At 45.1% G+C, this 16,178-nt stretch overlaps 1 protein-coding gene across 1 annotated transcript in view; it reads left to right on the top strand.

Annotated features, from left to right (window-relative positions):
- The window catches only part of Nup133 (nucleoporin 133), a 53,182-nt gene that overhangs the window by 16,407 nt on the left and 20,597 nt on the right, over window positions 1-16,178 (top strand). Inside the window, 5 exon segments of the mRNA XM_021650127.2 lie at window positions 959-1,106; window positions 2,343-2,500; window positions 4,679-4,770; window positions 8,956-9,119; window positions 10,245-10,339. Of these exon segments, the coding sequence (XP_021505802.1) occupies window positions 959-1,106; window positions 2,343-2,500; window positions 4,679-4,770; window positions 8,956-9,119; window positions 10,245-10,339 (657 nt within the window).

Genomic DNA, 16,178 nt, shown 5'->3' on the forward strand with positions numbered 1-16,178 from the left:
AATATTTCCTAAATTTGTGTCTACCTTCTAGTTATAATCTTTTATTTTGGTTGGTTGGTTGGTTGGTTTTTCAAGATAGATTTTCTCTGTGTAGCCCCGGCTGTCCTGGACTTACTTTGTAGACCAGGCTGGCCTGGAACTCAGAGATTCACCTGCCTCTGCTGGGATTAAAGGTGTGCACCACCACCGCCTGGTGCGATGAGTCCAGATTTCTAAAGACTGAAAAATGTCAACGAAGGGTGCAGAGGCAGGTTTGTTGGTTGGTTGGTTGGTTGGTTTAGGTATTTTGAGACAGGGTTTCTCTTTCTTTTGAGACTTGGTTGTCCTGGAACTCACTCTGTAGACTTCATTGAAGTGTTTTAAAATTTTGCTGATGACAACTCAACAAATACTTTCTACGTGACAATTGTTTTAGTCCATTCATCCTTGCAGTAGAATACTAAGGTTGGATAATTTTTGAACTGCGGGAAGGTCTAGAGGTTTGCGGTACAGAGAAAGGTTGCAGCAGAGGTGGTGCCCATTGGTGTCCTGACTTAAAGGTGTGCAGGTCTGCCAGTGGAGCCCTCCACAGACTCCACTTTTTAACATGGTTAGCAGGTCAGCACATGAAGTCCAAGGAGCACATGTGTCCAGGCCATAGCTCTGAATCGTCTTGTGTAGTGTGAGACTTTCACAAGGAAAATCAGTGAATGAGGATTTTAATGTTTCTGTGGAATGGTGTATAGACATGGTTGCAAAAATCACACAGATCATCCAGATGTGATGGTGCACACCTGTAATCCTGGCACTCAAGGAGGCAGAGGCAGGTGGATCTCTCTGAGTTTGAGGCCAGCCTGGTCTACAAGAGAGCCCTGGACAGCCAGGGCTACGCAGAGAAACCCTGTGTCAAAAACCCATAAAGAACACAGATATTTTTGTCTTAATTCTTACTAACTGTAATCCTAAACTTACCTTTCAGTCAGAAGACCTGATTGCATGTCGATTGATGGTGCCGAACTTTTCAAGCCAAATGACCTATCTTTACATGGAGAATGCCATCTTTGTGTGCTCCACAGGAACTGGGAAGTTTTCTCTTCCCCAGGAGAAAATTGTCTTTGATACACAAGGTACATGGCTACTCTAGATGAAAAGATGGCTCTTTTCCCGCTGAATTATATTTTCATCTTTGTCAAATTCAGTTTAATCATAAGTACAGAGCATCTTTCTGGACTTCCTTGTTCTACTTTATATGCTTCTATCTGTTCACCAGTATTACACAGTGCTCAATATCGAATTCTTAAATTCCAGCACTTTGGCCAACTCATTAGCTGTTGTTGGTAGTTTCTCTCCTATTTTACGTTTTGCTTCTGGCATTTGCTATCTGCCAGTTAGAAACATTAATACTGTTTGCAGGAGCTGAATTCACAGCCAGGCTAAGTACCTAAGGTGGGGAGAATTCCCAAACTGTTATCTTTACAGGCAAAGTTAGTTTAAAAGTATTTTTTTTTCTTTTTCCTCAGAAGAGACCAGGCTGTCCTAATACTGGGAGGAGATTGACTTACTCTGAATTAACACTTTTTAAACTAATTTGTCGAGACCTGGGCAGGAAGAACCCCAGGGATCCGGCCTACAGTGCAGAGCAGATGAGTAGATACTGACCAGGGCACAGTCCTGCTAGGGCTGTACAGAGGACAGTCTGGGCAGGACCACAGCTGGAGCCTGGCTGGGTCTAGTACTGTTCTTAAAGCTCAGCCGGCTGCCGACTGCCGGGATAGGCCCAACAGAGAAAGGCCTTTAGGCAAGAAGCAAGAGAATGCCCCGGCGTGGAGATGCTGCCATTCTGAGTTTGCAGAACAAAGATTGGGAGGAATTGAGGAGGGGCTTTGCTCTCTGTTCTCTTGCAGGGACGAGTTTTGGGGTGGTCGTTTGTTTGTTGTATAGGGACAGGGTGCTGGCTGAGACCAGGAGAGGGGCAGTCCCAGCAGCTGGGGTTGCAGGGGCTGTGATTCTCCCAGTGAGGCCACTGAGAACTGAATGTTTGTCTTCTGCAGACGCAGGAGATGTTCATTGCTGAGCCACCACTCCTGCCCAGTTTGCCTTGTCTTTAAAGTGAAAAGACAGACTGCTTTATTGAGCAGCAACTGGGTCTTGACATTTTGTTGGAATTTAAAATCTGGGGCCGAAGCATAGCACAGACTGGGGACTGAGGCAGGGGGGTGCTGTAAGCCCTCCAACTTGAGCTAGCCTAGGGAGCATAGTAAGATTATCTCCATAAAGAAAGTTTTAAGTGTCATAAAGGAGAAAGGATAGTGGGGGCGGTAGAGTTCAGGCTTTTTCTGTAAATCTTGGTATATTTTTCTCAGGAGATGGCATTTTGGGCGCTGGCTCCTGTGGCGGTGTTCCTATCCTTTTCTCTAGGAACAGTGGTCTGGTGTCTGTCACTCCAAGGGAAAGTGTGTCCCTGTTAGCAGAAGACCTGGAAGACTCTTTGGCCTCTTCAGTTGGTGGACGGGGCAATGAGGTAAGGGTTCAAGGGTCAGTTAACATTTGCTTCATCACAGCAGGAAAGGCAGGCGACTTAGAGGTGCTGGGATGACAGCGTTCCTGGTCCCTTTCCTAGAACAGCTGTCTGTGGGTCTCAGCCATTCCTCCTGCTCTTTCCTCTGTGTCTCTGGGCCGCATGTGTGTGTGTTGTCTCTGGCTCTCCAGCTTTAGAGAAGGCCTGGGGACAGCTTGTACTTCTTCTCCTTGCCCTGCTGTGGGGGACGGTGCAGCTGAGTGTTGGTGGTGTGCTTGCTGAGTCCAGGGAAGCATTGAGTTGTGCAGCTGTGGGGATTCTGGAGCATCGACAGCATTGGTCATTTGATGTCACACACACCACCCCGCAGCTTTGGAAGGTGCTGGCTGGGCTAGTTTTCCTGTGGTCACCTCGGGAAATCTTATCCTGCCATTTTCCTCACTGTCCAGACCCTAAGGACCTGCTGCCTGTGCTGGGCAGACCTGTGTGCCACCTTACATGGGCAAACTCAGGTTGTCAGACTTGCACAGCAAGTGAGTGTCGTTATTCCCTGAGCCGACTCGGAGACCCCAGAGGATGAGTCCTCAGAGGCTTAATGAGATTGAAAATAGACGAGCAATCAACTTTGTTATCTTGAAACCTGAGATAACTTTATCTCAAGGTAGGGGTTTTGAGCCGACAACAACAAAAAACTCAGTCACAAGGGCTAAAAATAATTCTTAGGGATTTTATTTTCATTTAAAGAGTATGAACTATAAAGACAAATTTTTTTCAGACAAGAAATATTATTTTGACACCAACATAACCAATTGTGTTTATCTTTCAACAAACTCCACGCCCTTAATTCCAGCACTCAGGAGGATCTCTGTGAGTTTGAAGCCAGCCTGGTCTACAAAGCAAGTCAAGGACAGCCAGGGCTCTGTTACACAGAGAAACCCTGTCTTGAAAAACAGTTAAACAAACAAAAAAATCAACAAACTCTAAAGCTGGTAATATTAAAATGTTTGCAAAGATATTTTCATATTTGCTAAAATATAAGTATTCTCTTCCACTGAAGTACACCACAAATTTACATGTTTGTTGTCATAAGACACTAGCTTGTGTGAAGCCTATAAATCTTTATGTGTACAGTTTTGTTTCGTTTTTAAAGGCAAAGTCTTAATTTGTAGCTCAGACTGGTACTGAGCTCACAGCTTTGCCTCAACCCTCCCAAGCACTGGAATTACAGACATGTGCTGTCCTGTCTAAACTTTATGTAGACCATTTTTATAATTAAAAGTGGAAGTGAACTAAACTGGTCATGATGGTGCCTGTCTTTGATCCTAGTGCTTGAGAGGCAGAAGCAGGTGAATCTCTGTGAGTTAGAGGTCAGCCACGATGGCACAGTGAGACCCTGTCTCAAAAAGAGGGGTGCGGAGGGGAAGCTGGAGAGATGGCTCAGAAGAGCCTCGGTTGCTTTTCTGGAGGACCTGAGTTCAATTCTAGTGCCATACAGTGGCTCACAACCATTTGTAACTCCAGTTCCAGGAGATCCTGTTCTCTTCTGGCCTCTGAGGGCATTGGGCATAACACGTGTGTACATAACATACCTACATACATACGTACATGTAGTCAAACACTCGTACACAGAAAATAAAAATAAATTTAAAAAACTGAAGTGAGGGCTGGAGAGATGGCTCAGTGGTTAAGAGCACTGTCTGCTCTTCTAAAGGTCATGAGTTCAATTCCCAGCAACCACATGGTGGCTCACAACCATCTATAATGTGAACTGATTCCCTCTTCTGGCAGGTGTACATGCAGATAGAACTCTCATATACATTAAATACATAAAATAAATAAATCTTTAAAAAAAAAAGCTGAAGTGATTTGGCAGTTTATTCAGAATGTGCTGTACTTTACCTCCTATTGATCATGTGGCTGAATAGTGGTACCGGTGCATGTCACTGCACACTTAGTCCTGCTTAATCATGTCATTCCCTGTGCTTGATAGTGCACATTGTGATAAGCGTGGGGACAACTGGAGCAGCACTGGCCATGGTGAAAAAGCTGTGCTTCTGTAGGGCTCTAACTGGTCATTGGCAACCAGCTCTGGGGATGTGGTGTTCTCCCACAGGGTTTTCCTTCAGCAAGTGCGATTGACCCGGTGCCTTCAGCACTAAGCAATAGCTTTTGTCTCTGCAGACTATGATTTTTGAGACCACCACAAAGAATGAAACTGTAGCCCATGAAGACAAGACAAAACTGCTTAAAGCTGCATTTCTACAGTACTGCAGGTATAGCACATACTTTTTTTTTGTGAGCGTGCATGTGTGTGTGTGTGTGTGTGTGTGTGTGTGTGTGTGTGTGTTCATGAAGTCCAGACCCCCTGGAGCTGGAGTTAAGGCAGTTGTGAGGCACGGGCCCTCTGCAAGAACAAGTCTTCTAACCCTAACTACCCCACCCCACCGCCAGCACACGTTGGTGCACCCTCTGTTGTGCTGTGTAAACCAGGCCGCTCCTCCTGGCTTGCCTCTCTGGGGCTGGATTTATAAGCCTGACCGCTATGCTCAGCTGTCACAGCACACCCTGAAAATGAGAGCTTACTGTATGTGTGAACACGTTTTACTGATGCTTCTGTGCATCGGTGAGAGCTAGATGTAGGACTGTGCCGTTTTGAGGAGGTCTTTCTGGGTGCTAGGGTTTTATACATGATTATCTGAACCTGAGAGCCTCAAGAGGCCTCAGCCTCCATGGAAAGCAATGACCACTAAAATTGGCAGTCCTGAAGACAGCGGACAAAGTGTCTCTCATAAAGTGTCAGAGCAGAGCAGTTGCAGATAGAGTTATGTGGGTGTTAGGAAGGAAGTAGCCCCTGCCCATAAGCTGAGGTTTAGTTACCACAGAACCTAGTGATTCTTCAGCCAAGCTCCGATTCTGCAGTTTGGCTGTTGGAGGTCAGGTCAGGTGGCAGTTGGGCAAGTCCCAACTGGGCTCTCATTGTGCCCAGATTCGAATCTGGCCATTTCGTGCCTGGACCTCTAACATTTCTAGAGCCTTGGCTGGCCAGCTCTTTGCTTCCTGTAGTTTCTGATCGCTGCATTGACATTGGAGACAGGTAACCAGTTGGGGGCATCTGATCACTTGCAGGCTGTTGAGCAGTACCCCTGGCCTCTCCCAGCAGAAGCTAATGCCAAACCGGTCCTTCCCCTGCTTGTTACAACCACCTTATCTCCAGACACCGTCAGATGCTCCTGAGAGCCGCACAAAATAGAGAAAACTTGAAAGCACTAATTCTTTAGCTTCATATTATTTGGTTTTCTTTTTTTTACTAAAAAAAAATAGAAATACAAAATGTTGATTAGAGTTTGGGGAAGCTTCTGTAATTATTGGTTAGCTCTTAAACAAGTATGTCCCTACAGCCTGTAGAAAGACTAGGTCTCCAACTGAATTCAGCCTGGCTCTTCATACTTTGAGATCATTTCCGCCCTTTTTGTCCTGACTTCGTATCTTCACCTTTAGCAGATGAGTCTCCTGTGCAGAGCGCCCTGAAACTTAAGCACCTCGTGATCTCACTGGCTGCCTCGGTTTGTTTGTAGAGGACTAGAGTGTGCTTGGGGCACAATGCCCTTAGGACTGTGAGGACTAGGTGTTGGGCCTAAGTCCACAGCAGAGGCATCATGGGCACAGGTTCTCATTTCAGATATTATCAGCACGCTTTCTGTCTGTGATGGATGTCCTTTTCTTCATAGGCAGAGTTGGTTTGGTGGAATAGACACTTGGGAAAATCATGGCCAAGCCTTGCCAAATCTGTCTCTTCCCAGAGCTGAGGCTTTGTACAGGATAGTTCCTGATTCTGGCATTGTTCCTTCGTGTGGGGTTGAGGAGGGAAGTGAAGGAGGAGTTTGCTTAGCACAACTGGGTCCTGACCTGGTGTAGGGAGTACATCCCTCTCCCTACATCCCACCCTGGTGTAGGGAGGGTGCTTGCTCCCTGAAGTCGATTAGACTCTGAGCTTGTCCACCTAAGACTGCCTTGCTAATGATCTGCTGCACTCCCTGTCCTGCCCAGGCGGGGGCACCACTAGACAGAGTGTAATATTCTGTGTGGCCTGCTCCATCTTTCTAGAAAGACTTGGGTTATTTCATCTTCCACAGGTTTCTCTTTAGTGACAGGTTTGTTAAGTGTACATGATAATGCAGCTAGCAACTGTAGCTTTTATTTTGGTTTCTTGTGCTACCAAAACAAATTGCAGTAAACTCTGGGTACCATAAACTCTTATGGGGCCCACATCTGACACTGCATGGTCAGTAGAGCTGTGTGTCCCCTGGAGGTTCTGGGGAGCACTTCCATGCCTCTCCTTGCTCATCCTAGCAGTCATGGCCACTGCTGGGTTTGTTCCTATTCCGCTCCGCTGCCACACAGCCTCTTTCCAGTGTTTGTCTGTCTTTTGTTACGTAGCCTCACTGGCCTAGAACTTGAGATCATCCTCCCTCAGCCTGGCACCCCTAGTGCTGGGCCTTCAGGCTTGGCCCCTTACCCTCAGCACGTGACTGGATTTAGCGGTTACATAATTGGATTTAGGGGTTACCGTAATCCTTACCCTAACTAATCCCTCCTAAAGGAATACACCGTGAGGTCCAGGTGGACTTGAATGTGAGGTGCTGCCCACCTAATGCAGGCAGTTTGGGGTGTTTCCAGAGGATTGCCAGGTATGGAAAGGGGCCGAAGTAGCTTCAAGAACAGTGCTGCTGAGCCCAACACAGCTATTCCCTAGACTCCCAGGGCCCTGTGTGCATGCCTAAGGCCATCCCACCAGGAGGTTTAAGGAAGTGGGCTCTTCACAGTCAGTGGTTCCTCCACTAGAGTTCTGAGTCACCACCAGAGTCTTCTAACTGTGTACTTGACGGTTAGAACTGGAGTGCATCCGCTCACCCCCTGGGGCCCTGGCTTGTGTGCAGCAGGTCTTACACCACAGTCTGTGGGACTGCGTGTGTTTAGATCTGGTTCTTTGTAGGCCAGATTTACCTTTGTCTTGGCCTCATTGGTGGCTGGTTATTTTTTCACGTCTCTGCCCACTTTAGAACAGTCCTCTTTTTAGGGGCTCATTGTCCTTCAGGCTGTTGCTCTGAAACTTTTTCCCCAAACTCTTCCCTGGGTGACTGGCTGGTTCTGTGTCAACTTGACACAAGCTAGAGTCGTGAGAGAGGAAGGAGCCTCAGTTGAGGAAATGCCGCCATGAGATCCAGCTGTAAAACATTTTCTCAATTAGTGATCAATGAGGGGCTCAGCCCAGTGTGCCTGGTGATCCCTGGGCTGGTGGTCCTGGGTTCTATAAGAAAGTAGTCTGATCCAGGCACACTGGGGCACACCTGTAATCGCAGCACTTGGGGAGGCAGAGGCAGGCAGATCTCTGTGAGTTCAAGGCCAGCCACGGCTACACACAGAGAAACCCAGTCTTGAAAAACCAAAGTAAAAAAAGAAAGTAGGCTGAGCAAGCCATAAGAGGCAAGTCAGTAAACAGCACCCTCCATGGCCTCTGCGTGGCTCCTGTCTTCAGGTTCTGCCCTGTTTTGAGTTCCTGTCGTGACTTCTTTCAGTGATGGACAGCAATGTAGACGTGTAAGCAAACCCTTTCCTCCCCAGCTTGCTTTTGGTCATGGTATTTCATGGCAGCAATAGATACCCTAGCTGAGACACCCCGTGACCTGTCTTCAGCTGATGCCGCTTCCCTGCTGAGAAGCAGCGCATGCTCTGTGGCTGGCTGTTGCCCACTTCATCCTCCTTGGCCTTGCCCTCCAGAGAACCTTCCTCGTCCTTGAGTGGCTTCCTTGTCTTCCTTGTGCATGGTGGTGTGTTAGTTCCTTTTCTCGTTGTTGTGACCAGATATCTGACAAGAACAGTTTAAGATAAAAAGGAAGAATTTTGTTGTAGCTCAGAGTTGGGGGACCATTCCATCACAGGGAATGGTGGGATAGGTGCATGGGAGCAGGAGCAGGAGGCAGCTGTAGTCGAGAAGCCGTATAGGGGTGGGCTTATTCAGTTCCATTTCCCCTTCTTTTACGCAGTCTGGCAGTTGGATGAGTTCTTGCCACCACATCCTAGAGAAAGCCAGAGATTTGTCTGGAAGGTGGTTCATGAGCCTGTCAAGTTCCCGTGTAACCTGCCACAGTTGTCAGTTCTTCCGTGTCTGAGCGTTGCCCGAGAAGGTGACCTTGCTTGTTTAGTGGTCTGCCTGCCAGCACTGACTTTCTAAAGCTCAGGCTGAGCTCAGTGTCTTAGTCCTTGTCCAGTGCCTGGCCTGTCAGAACATGTGTACTGATGAATTTACAGCTGCGCAGAGGCTTTCTTCCATGTAATGCTGTCAGCAGACCTTTGGGCTAAAGCCTGTCCATGTGATTTTTAACCTCACAGTTAATTTTCCTGTGGTGAATGTAGGAATGTTTTCCTCCCTTGTAAATTTGTGTCCCGTTTTCCTGCAGGAAAGATTTGGGCCGTGCTCAGATGATGGTTGATGAGATCTTTTCCTCTCACACTGACTTGGATTCAGACTCAGAGCTGGACAGGGCTGTGACTCAGATCAGCGTGGACCTGATAGACGACTACCCAGCCTCAGACCCACGCTGGGCAGAGTCGGTCCCCCAGGGTAAGTCGCTCGATACATTATGATGAGGAATTAAAAACAAGAACACAAAATGGAGAGGAATGTTTGTTTCTGCATTCAGTGATCCCTCAGCATCTCCCTAAAGTTTCTCAAGCAATTGAAGATAACCTTCTTGGGCACATTTTGAAGGGTTCCCAGAACAGGTGGCCCTATGTGTCAGTTAGAAACTAGACTCTGAGTGGACACTGGCACAAGTCCATGATTCTCAGCATTGTCTTTCTAGGAGAGCTTGATGTGTTATCAGGGATCTCTAGAGGAATACATGGTAGAACAATGTCTGCATATACATATATGTGGAAGTTGTTAGAGTGCCTTACAAGCAGTGGTCTAGCTAGTCTAACAGTGTTCATCTACCAACAGAAAGCTCAGCAGCTCAGTAGCTGTTCAGTCCACAAGGCTGGATGTCTCAGCTGCTCTTCAGGATACGTCAGAATCTCAAGGAAGTGGGCTCTACTGCCAGTGAAGGAATGGACTTGCCAGTCAGAGCGAGAGCGAGCAGGCAGATGATCCAATTAAATAAAAATCTCTCACAGGTGTGCCCAGTCGCTTAGGTTTTTAGTTAGTTCCACATGTAGTCAGGTTGACAATGAAGAACAGCTATCGCAGGGGTGTTGGTAGGCATTTCGTACCCACTTGCTCCAAAGTAAATAAGTTTGGCATACTCCATGCGTTGGCTACTAGGATCTCCCAGGTGTTGGAGAGATTCTTGATACTGAGAAGTGAACACCTCACATCCCCTACTGTTCCAGGTGACAAAGCCCTCAGGCTGCTCTGCATTCCCAGTTACCAGAAAGTGTCTCAGGTACAAATCTCTACACAAGAGATCCTGCTTCAGTGAGCTTGGCTGAGCCTTATTAGGGATTTACGGAGTTTCCTTGCTGAGCTCACAGTGTAGTCAGGCTAGCCCTGTAATCTCCTGCTTCAGTTGCCAAAAGGTGAGATTACAAATGTGAGTTATATATCCAGTTCACAAACTCTCTGAGGAATATAAATAATGTTATCAAAGTACTGGTGCCCGCTCCTTTTAGACCCTCTTAACGTGTTTCTTCTGTCAGCTACTGTTCTGAAAGTGGTTCTGTGCCTGACCTCGCTGCTGTGTTCTGACAGAGGCCCCTGGGCTCAGCAACAGCTCTCTGATCATTCTGCACCAGCTGGAGGACAAGATGAAAGCACATTGCCTCTTGGTGGACTTCCTGCATCAAGTAAGCCTCAGCTCCAGCCTCTCTCTGGGTGTTTCCTGGGAGGGTCCTCGATCATGTACTGGTGCAGAATCAATAGTTCCAGGGTCTGGCACACATGTGGGTATCAGAGGACACCTCTCAGGAGCTCCTTCTTTCTTGGTATCATATAGTACCTTTGCCCCCTGAGCTATCACCAGCCCAGGACCAGCAAACTGTAAAACAGAATCTCATACAAAGTTTATGCTGCTGTGTAAAAATGTGGGTTTTGTACATCGGTTCTGTATTATTAGAAGGACCTTGGTATTGGCCAGGTGGAAGTCATCAAGGACTATCTCTGTATACTGTATGGAGGCAAAGTCACACTGAAAGCCGTTGTGCTGAGAGCTAGGGACAAATATGGACACACCTGCTTATCAGAGGCCTCAGGCAGCCAGGGTGTGGTCACACAGCAACTTGGAGGACTTAATGGAGGCTCGGCTGCCAACAGCTCTAGTTTTATATGCAGACCTGATTCTGTGCTACCTTTTTTCTTTGTGGCTTGTAGGGTTCTTTAGGGGGGAAAAAAAAAGGTCTCACTGTGTAGACCTGGCTGGCCTGGAATTCACTATGTAGATCAGGCTGACCTACCTCTGCTTCCCGAGAGGTAGGGTTAAAAGGGTGGGCCACCGTGGCAGCTCATCCCCATCACTTTTTCACTGAGTAGGACACATTGGTTGTCACAACCAAAGAACATACACAACCCAGCGCTCTAAGGGAGTGCTTGTGTATTTGAGGCTCTCTCATTCTGAGTGGGGTGGAAAGTGATGGCTTTGGTCCCTGGTGTGGCTGGAATGGTCTCTGCAGAGCTGCGGCTTCACTCTAGGACTCCCTGAGCACTCCCTACTCACTGCTCTCACAGAGGTGATGTGCTTTTAAATTACCTTTGAGAGAACAGGAAAATGAATTCCAGTTGTGTAACTGTAACTTTTACTTTAAGAATCATCAGCCAAGCCAGGTATGGTGGCACAGGCCTGTAATCCCAGCACTCAGGAGGCAGAGGCAGGTGGATCTCTGAGTTCTAGGCCAACCTAATCTACAGAGTGAGTTCCAGGACAGCCAAAGCTACACAGAAAAAAAAAAAAACCTGCCTTGAAAAAAAAACAAAAACAATTAAAAAAAAAAAAAAGAATCATTAGCTGGTCGTGGTAACACATGCCATTACTTCCAGTACTCAGAGACAAAGCAGGCAGATCTCTGAGTTCAAAGCCAGCCTGATCTACACAGTGAGTTCCAGGCCAGCTAGAACTGCATACATAGTGAGACCCTGTCTCAAAAAGGAAAAAAAGTAGTCAAATGAACAAGTAGAATGAAGACAGATCACTGTAGTGAAATGCCCCACAGCTATTAAGTCTTCTGTAAATATGAAATATCAAGATGCTAGCAGACAAAGCAAAGCTCAGAGCTTCATGAGTGTCTCTGTATGAACCCTTTGTTTTGTGAGGGTTTAGAGTCTATTTGCAAGAGGTTTTTGTTTGTTCTTTGAGTCAGGGCTTCATGTAGCCTGGAATTTGTAACCACAGCCAGCTTTGAACTCCTGGTTTAACTGACTTCTACTGGCTGAGGCCTCTTGTGTTTTTTAAAAAGTTGTCTGCTAGGGTGGACAGAGACAGGACAAAGTGGGGATAGAAATCAGGTCACTAGTTAAGGACAGAAGTGATAAGTGTGGAAAGTGGTTCTGGCCCAGCAGAGTTGAACAGTTCTTGAGTGGGGTGTGAGGATTGAAAGAAAAATTAATAAACCAACACACTACACATGGGCCTGTTTGAGAGGGCAGCCACTAGAACTGTCACACACTGGTTTCTGGTTTATTCCAATAATCCCTTTTCATAGAGCAAAGCACCTCGGTACAATGAAGGGATTCATGCAGAAGTCAAACTTGTTCACCTCAATCACCTGTCTGTGTGATCCTCACACTGGCAAAAGGTGGGAACTTGACAGAACATCCTGCCTATCCTGTCTCCAGGTGAAGGCCAGGGTGAAAACAAGCAGCTCTCCACAGGTCTCCCTTTTTTATATTTTAAAATTGACAATAACTTAAGAGCTATGGAGCAGAAAATTGTGCCTGTCTTAGGTTGTCTCTCTTGAAAGATATATTCTTACCCATCTGTCATTGGTACATGAATTCCATCATTCATGTCCTGTCTTAGGTTGGCTATTCTTCAGAGAGATCTCACTGGTCTTTTAATTACCAGCCTCCACTAAGGTAGTCATTGGAGTTTAATCTTATGCAGATCAGCTTTAACATTAATAAGCAAGTCCTATAACACTCCATAAAAGTGACTTAAAAGATGACCCCTTATCTGAATACCAAGCCTGAGAAACATTTACAGGAACCATAATAAAAGGCTGTCGAACAACCAGAACCTGTTGTCCATTTGAAAGCTTAGAAATACAGTTTGTTAGTTTACATTGATGGCAAGAAACATTAAAGTTTGAATCTTGTATAACATTTTCAAACAACAAAGCATGGCAAGCTCCCAAATATAGGTCTTTTAAAAACCAGAATCAGACCAAAGTCCTATAGTCTTTTTATTCTTGGGACTTGTCCTGATTACCAGACCAATCAAGTCCAGTCACACTGTATCTAAAAAGTTTCTCTTAGGAGCAGAATGAAACAAAGGTGGGTCAGGAGGATAAGCCCAATATAGCTCTCCAATCACCATCAGGATTCACCATGGTCAGCAGCAGGAACATCCTGGGGAGCATCTGCAAATCCCTCAGCCTTTCTGGGGTCCACCTGGCTCCTGTGTCCTGGGAAAAACAAACATGCCCTCTTCCCCATATTAATACAGGGTCGGGGCTGCCATATTCCAGTAATTGGACCTTTTGAATTAACTAGCCACTGCTTCATACTATGGTGTGAGAACACACACAGAAAATACAGGCAGGTGCAGCCATAATCATGGTCCTTCTTGCCACAATACAGCAGTTGGAGTATGAACAGTAGCCACAATATATGCACCCCATTCTTTTGAATAATCTGTATATTGAACATGTTGTTTTTCAGTAGCCAATTCTATCTTTTGCAAAGCATCACAAGCTTCTTTGTTAAGTTCCCTTTTTGACAAAGAATCAGCCTGTCCTTTTAAAATGTCAAAAAGTAGTTTCAGCTCTCCTGTAGTTAACTTCAGATGGGTCTAAGCCAATTAATATTTCCTAACAATTTTTGAAAATCATTTAAAGTTTTTCGGTTGTCTTTCCTTAATTGAATTTTCTGAGACATAATAGTCTGAGGGTATAATTTATGTCCCAAATAAAGTGGCTTTGTCTGCACTTTTTCTGGTGCAATTACTGAAAACCCTGATTCTTCAAAACTTGTTGTAAGTGTGCAAAAGCACTTAATAAAATCCCCTCATTCTTATGAGCCATTAAAATATCATTCATATAATGAATAATATACACAGAAGAATATGCTAGTTTTAAAACAGTTTGAGCCACAAATTTTTGACATAAGGTTGGACTATTTGCCATACCTTGAGGTAATACAAGCCAATGATACCTCTTCGTAGGTTCTTTATAATTTACTAATGGCATGCTAAAAGCAAATCTTTTACAGTCTCGGGGAGCAAGAGGAATAGTATAAAAACAATCTTTCAAATCTAGAATCATCTTAAAAGTATCTCTAGGAATAGCAGGAAGGGTAGGTAATCCAGGTTGCAAGGCTCCCATTAACTCCATGGTCTCATTTACTTTTCTGAGATCTTGTAAAAGTCTCCATTTTCCTGATTTCTTTTAAAATAATAACAAAAATAGGGGAATTCCAAGGTGAGTTTGATGGAGCAATACGGCCACTATCAAGCTATTCCTATACTAACTGCTCGTCGGCTTTAATTTTCTCAATGGAAAGAGGCCACTGATTCACCTACACAGGAATATCCACTTTCCATGTTATTGGATCTGTGTGGGGTACAGGTTGTTCAGTGACCTCCCCTAAAAAATAACCCAACTTTTTTTAACATTTCTTGGGGTAGGTATTAATGGCTGAGCTATGCCTTGTCCAATTTTTCCTAATCCTGAATTTGGTAAATGTCCTTGATGAAGCATCTGATTGGTAACTACATTACTAGGACTATAAAGAAACACTCCCATGTTACTCATCACACCTCTACCCCACAGATTCACAGGAAGGCCAGGAACAATATATGGTTTAAAGGCTCCCTCACGTCCTTCCTTACCCTTCTAGTTAATTCATCACTACTTTGTTCAGGACATTGGCTTTGTCCAGTCCCTTGTAAATGTGTAATAGAGGATTGGTTAGGCAATGCATAGGCCACTGATCAGCAGTTAAGATAGAGATATCAGCTCCTGTATCCAATAACCCTGCAAATTTTCTTCCATTAATTTGTAACAGTAGTTCAGACCGATTGGGACCAATAAGTATCAAAGGATCCAACACCTGCAGCTCCTTTCCTATCCTTCTTACTTGCATTTTTTGTCTGAACTTGGGGAAGCAATATTAATTGGGCTAATCTTTGACCTTGTTTTACAGAAATTCTATTTGGAGAGTGTGTCATAATTTTTATTTTTCCTTCATAATCCGCATCAATTATCCCAAGAGCTACTAAAATTGCCTGCATAGTAGTACTACTTCTTCCTAATAATAATCCTACAGTCCCCCTAGGTAATGGACCATAAAATCCTGTAGGTAGGGCCTGCATCCCCATTTCAGAAGTTAATACTGTGTAGATGGAGGAATTGAGGTCCATTCCTGTGCTATCTGTGGTTGCTCTACAGATGTCCTGAGTGGATTTCCTTGCTGAGGGACAAAGTTCTGTAGCACCCCATAACATAGTTCTGGGGCCTGGGACTGGCCCCTTTTCCAGTCTCCCTGCATTAAACAGTTTCCTGCAACATCTCTTTTAGACTTATATTCGTTAGCCTAATGCTTTCCTCTTTTACATCTTGGGCATAAACCAGGTTCATTTTGACTCCCTTCTTTCTTACCAACATTAGGACAATTTTTTTCTTTAATGACCCGTTTGCCCCCAACCATAACAACTTCCAGATACTCCATTCTTCGGGCCTTTCTGTTGCTGAAATGATACCTCTTTAATAGTCTTCCCTCGTAGGGTTGCAGCCATAGCCACTCCTGGAGTACAAGATGGCCCGATGTCAGAACATAACCTAATGTAGTCAGAAATATTTCCTTTCTTCCTAAAGGGTCTCAAAGCCGCTTGGCAGGCACTGTTAGAATTTTCATAGGCCAATTGTTTTACTAATAATAATATCAGAATATGTATCTCCTACAAGTCTGCTTGTTGCTTGCATTGCAGTATTGTGCCACAAAATCTTGAAATAATTCATCAGGTCCCTGACAGATTTTAGACAAATCCTCCACTTGTCTACCTGTTTGTGGAATTTATTCCAGGTTCTTTAGGCAGCAGCATTTACTTGAGCATAAACAACCACATCAAAATCCAATTGCTGTCCTGTTTTCCCTGTAGATTCCTTCCCCAGCAAGCATGTCGTAAGTTACAGGAACTCCTTGAGCTCAGTTGAGTTCAGCTAAAACTTGACACAGCTTTGCAAATTCTGACTTCCATAATAAATAATCTCCTTCTGATAAACATGCTCTTGCTAATTGCTTCCATTCCCCTGGGCAGAGGGCCTCAGTAGACAAGGACTCTTAACAGAGCTTGAGTAAAAAGTGCCGTAGGACCATATTGAGCACATGAAATGTTTAATTCTTTTAATTGTTTAAAAGGTATAGGAGCATGGATTCTCACTGTAGTACCCTGTCCATCAGGTTGGTCTATAATTGGAAAGCCTTTATAAAACTCGGTTATATCTTCTCCATTCTGCCTAGCTTGTTGTAAAGAAG

This window comes from Meriones unguiculatus, chromosome 10 (genome assembly GCF_030254825.1).
Source record: "Meriones unguiculatus strain TT.TT164.6M chromosome 10, Bangor_MerUng_6.1, whole genome shotgun sequence".
Lineage (NCBI taxonomy): Eukaryota > Metazoa > Chordata > Mammalia > Rodentia > Muridae > Meriones > Meriones unguiculatus.